The 4,972-nt window shown below is 54.0% G+C and overlaps 1 protein-coding gene across 1 annotated transcript in view; it reads left to right on the top strand.

The window, feature by feature from the left end:
• PKD2L1 (polycystin 2 like 1, transient receptor potential cation channel) overlaps positions 1-1,120 on the top strand; it is a 43,535-nt gene extending 42,415 nt beyond the window's left edge. The window contains 2 exon segments of the mRNA XM_013004181.1: positions 611-729; positions 994-1,120. Of these exon segments, the coding sequence (XP_012859635.1) occupies positions 611-729; positions 994-1,120 (246 nt within the window).
• Positions 1,121-4,972: the final 3,852 nt, after the last annotated feature.

The following is a 4,972-nucleotide window of genomic DNA, read 5'->3' on the forward strand; positions in this document are numbered from 1 at the left end:
GTGTCTTTTTTCTCCATCCAGGTTCGCCTTTCCCCGCAGGGCCTTGCTCGTGCGTCCCGCAGGCCGGGACGCAACACCTATGGAGCATAGACCAAAAGGTCTAGGGCAGGCGGTACTGGCAGCTGAGAGAGGAGGCTCAGGCAAATGGTGAGGGCACTAAGCTGCTAATCAAAAGGTTGGCGGGGTGGAGTCTGTCTCACGGGGCCTCAGAAGACGGTGCTAGGGATCTACTGCTGAACAGTCAGTCCTTGAAGACCCCAGAGAGCACAGGTCTTCTCTCACACACGCGGGGGCGCTGTGCTTTGGGGAGTTGGCTAACGAGTGCTTTCCTTCTGTCCCACATTGAGCTGACCTCTGGTGACCACCGGTGACCGCGGCTTCAAGGAGCTTGCATTTGGTTTCTTTATGAACTGATGTCCTTTCCAGAGCGTGGCAAGCTGGTGTTCACCACCATCTCAACCTTAGTGACTCTGGAGGCTTCGAGGGGAGGAGCGGAGCAAGGACTGGAGTCCAAGGCTTGATCCTCTCAGCTCCTTAGAGCCGGTGATGGAACGGAAGTAGATGTCCTGCAGAGTCGTGCCTCTCCTCTGATCTCTGACTTCCTGGTCAGGTGGCCCTCAGTGCAGAGACTGGGAACTTGGGCCAGTCCATAGAGCGAAGACCACCCAGAGAGCCGGGCTCTGAGGCGGCCAGAGTCAGTGGCAGTGTTTCAGGAGAAGACTTCGGCATGTAGGTGAGGCCAAGGGCCCAGGGGACAGCTGTTTCTGCTAGCTCCTGCCTTGAACTTCTTTCCATAACATTCCAATTCCCTATCGTAGTTTGGGGGAGAAAGCCTGCAATTCTCCCTACAAGGCTGGGCCCTACCTTCTTTGCTCCCATCCACCCACCATCTGCCTCTATAGACCCTCACCCCTGCCTCCCTGCTCTTCCCCTCACCCCTACTCATCCAGCTACATAGCTCTGCTCCCTCCCTAGCTCTCACATCCGGCACAGGCTGACAAGGAGAGTTCTGCAGCTGGAGACGGCCCTAGAAGGAGTCATGTCCCAGGTCGATGCTGTGGGCTGGAAGCTGAAGATGCTGGAGAGGAAGGGCCAGCTGGTTTCTCCCCTGACCTGGTGAGTGACTCTCACCTGGGACCTCTTAGCTCCCCAGAGCGGAATTCTATCATCTTTCCAAAATCCCATGGGTCGGTGTGGAGCACTTTTCCAGACTGACACAGTTCAGGCCCCTCAGCCTTGGTGGTGTGGTGGTTAAGTACTTGGCTGCTCCCTGGGTGACCTGGAGTTCGAATCCATTGGTCACCCCCAGAGAAGGCCATGTCAGTCGTTTCCATGACAATTGGCAGCCTCTGCCACCCTATGGGGCTGCTGTATGTGGCCCTACAGGGTCACTACGAGTCAGACAGACATAACTTGATGGCAGCTGGGGTTGGTTTAAAGCGCCAGTCTGTCAGGAGCGGCAGGGGGTGACGTACAGGAGAAGGCTGGACCTTGGTTGCCCTGGCTTCAGGGTTGCCGCGGGCTGGAGAAGATGGCCTGGGGCCGAAGCATCCGAACCAGAAAAAGGAAAATGGGATATAAATGTCTCCTTCAAATGACCTCTCTTTTTCTTCTTTCAGGAGCAACAAGGCATTTGGCACAACTGCAGCCAGGTCCAGCGGTGACCCCACCTCCCTGGGGAGTCCAGGGTGGGGAGAAGAGTGGCCGCAGAAGGGGCCCTGAAGCATCAGACAGCAGGAGCCTCTCCCACTGCCTCCACAGAAGCCCCCTCTCCAGGTGTGCTGCATTTCTAGGGCAGCAGATCCCCACCACTGCTGCTTCAGGGCCCAAACTTGTGTCTCGCCTGGCAGCTGCTGCCTGTGTGTCACGCTCTGGCTGACCACTCACAGGCGTGTGTGTGTGTGTGTGTGTGTGTACCCATGTAGCTCTGTGAAACACCGTGACGTACCCTTTCCCTCTGGGTCCCTCAGTCCCTGTGCTCCTAGTTGTGTTGTGGTGCTTAAAATCCAACAAAGAAAAATAAATGATAAATAGAATCAAAGAAAGGAGGGTCAGGGCTCTCCCCCAACGCCTGGAGCCGTGCTGTGTGGAAGGCAGCAGGTCTTGTCTAGACGTCTGCCTACTTGCCTGTGAATCGGATCCTTGATGTATCTCGAGACCGGCGGCTAGCTGGTGTGGGTTCCTGTCTTCTCTGTAGAGGAGCGCGAGGAGCGAATCTCACCTGGTTGCAGGGGAGTCAGAGTGACCCCTTCTTAGACGGGTCTGCTAAGATTGTGAGGAGGAGCCTGAGTCCTGACATTGTGGGGACTGAGGGAGGGAAAGCCCCCGGCTTTGGAGCCCTTTGGATGACCACGTGGTGCGCTCCGCTCCGATGCTAACCTTCCACATGACCACGTGGGGGCCCCCTCTTGACGATCAAAAACACGCCTTAGGAAAAATCCCAAACTTTGTATTTCCTTTTAGGGCTCTAGAGGGCAGCAGAGAGATTAGTACTGTGAGCCGTCCTTGTACTTGGGGCGGAAAGGTGCGGCCCCTTTGGGAAGTAAAGACTTGGTGGGCAGTGGCGACAGGTAGGAGCTGGACTGCCCCAGGAGTCCTGAATTAAGACAGTTAGGAATGATTTGAAATGTTTTTTTTTTTGTTGTTGTTGTTTTTAAATCATTTTATTGGGGGCTCATACAACTCGAATCACAATCCATCTATCTGTTGTGTCAAGCACATTTGTACATGTCGCCACCATCATTTTCAAAACATTTTCTTTCTACTTGAGCCCTTGGTATTAGCTTCTCATTTTCCCTCCTCCCTCCCCCACCCTCTCTCCCTCATGAACCCTGGATAATTTATAAATTATTATTATTTTTTCATGTCTTACACTAACCGCTGTCTCCCTTCACCTCCTTTTCTGTTGTCCATCCCCTTGGGAGGGGGGTTATAGACAGATCATTGTGATTGGTTCCCCCTTTATGGGTGGGGGTGGAGACCAGCTATGACTGTGCTTTAAAGGATAATGGGAAAAGTGACCTGAGAGGTGGTCCTCAGGATGGAGAGAGTGAGGTTAAGGGGGCTGCGGGTGGCTTTGGTGTCTGTGTGTGCGTGCCCATGTACAGCATGTGGGTGAGGGACACTAACCAGGGATAAGACAAGGAACTCCTACACCAAGATGATGGGTGGCTAGTAGCCTGCATCCAGAGGCCTGATGGATTTCCTCTCTCCTCTCCCCTTACCGTGTCCTTTTCCTCCGTGGCACTTCCCATTGCTCCCTGACCCTAACCTTCTCCATTCCCTGCACCCCCTCATCTGCCATCCCATAAAGCATGCTCTAATAGACACGGAGGGGAGGGAGTTCATGGAGGCACAAACAGTTAAGACAAGGCTAACAGTGTGGGTTAGCAGTTCAAGTGCACCCAGATGCCCCTTGGGAGACAGATCTGGTGCTTTGAAAAACCTTCTCTGCAAACCCCATGGCATACAGTTCTGCTCCGTGGCACACGGCTGTCTCCACGCGTCTGCATCCACCGGAAGGTAATAGCTTGGTTTGGAGACTCCTAGGACGTTTGTAGGCGGCTTCATTTCCATCGTGAATTAAGTGCTGGGTTGCTAACCAGAGGGTTGGAGGTGCAGACTCACCATGGGCTCTGCTGGCCAAGATCTGGCCACCTGCTGTGGCACAGAATACCACCTGGAGTCTCAGGGTTCAAAATGGCTCATGTACACAAGCACAACAGGAGACTCGCGGGCAGGTACCCAGATATCACCGTTAACGCTGTCGCTTAGATTTGGTTTCGTACGGCAACAGACTCCGGAACCAGAGGAAAGTGACACAAGCCGCTGATGGTTGAGCACAGGGCTCGTGTCGCCAACATGCCTTTCTAAGTTTGGGGCTAGGGATCTCTTATGGGGGTAAAAAAATCGGGAAGGAGCGTTAGAAGTGGTTATGCGCATATGATAAAATGGTTGATCTGCACAGCTACTGCTGTTAAAACTCAATGCCAAACTCAAGGCCAAAGAGTCTGTTTTGACTCACAGCGACCCTACAGGACAGAGCATAAATGCCCCAGTGGGTTCTGAGACTGTTTCTGAAACTGTAACTTGATCGGAGTAGAAAGCCTTGACTTTCTATCACAGACCAGCTGGTGGTTTTGAGTAGCTGACCTTGCGGTTAGCAGCCCGACGCATAACCCGCTAGACACCAGGGCACCTTGTTACTGTTAAGGGGGAGCTATCAAGAGGGCTTTTGGCCCATGTATAGCCAACTGATAGCGGTGTACTTTTAGCCTTGACCGTCAGGAGTTTACCTAAGGGGCATGGTTGGTGCAGCCATGCATGCTGGCAGGCCACATCTGGTTTTGGCTAGCTTCAGAATCTGCTTTTGTCTTGTGGTTGGGGGAGTGTTTTTTTCAAGAAAAGAAGTCTCTTCCCCCAGAAGTAGGACAAGAAGAGGAGAAAACGATGTGTTGAAGATTAACTCGCCCACTGCTGGCCCATCGCGTCCACCACTGCCCTTCAGTCAAACGGCCTCGGCGGCCTCGGGGGTTACGCACTGGGCAACAGCTGGACACCATCAGCAGCTCGGCGGGAGAAAGAAGAGGCTTCCGGGTCCTGGAAAGCGTTACAGTCCCCGAAAGCCAGAGCGACAGCCCCTTTCCTTACAGCGCAGCGACTTTGGGTGTTGGTTTTGTTTTTCGGTTACAGGTCAGTGGGGAAGCCCTGGAGGCTTCGTGGTTACCGTCGGGCTGTTCACCGCGAACGGATGAAAGATGGGCTTTCTCCTCCGGTCGAGCTAGTCTCGGGAACCCCAGGGACGGTCCTGCCCTGCCCCGTAGGGTCGCCATGAGTCGGAATTGACTCGACGGCAGCGAGCTTGGTTTGGATCCGATCTTCAGCTTTGGCTTCGTGCTTACACTTGGCTGTGATTCAGCATTTGAAGCCCGACTGGACGGAAAGCCTGAGCAACCTGGCGGGGCGGCTTCGG

The sequence above is a fragment of the Echinops telfairi genome, unplaced genomic scaffold (genome assembly GCF_000313985.2).
Source record: "Echinops telfairi isolate 266 unplaced genomic scaffold, ASM31398v2 ScPeMD7_70;HRSCAF=299, whole genome shotgun sequence".
In the NCBI taxonomy this organism is placed as follows: domain Eukaryota; kingdom Metazoa; phylum Chordata; class Mammalia; order Afrosoricida; family Tenrecidae; genus Echinops; species Echinops telfairi.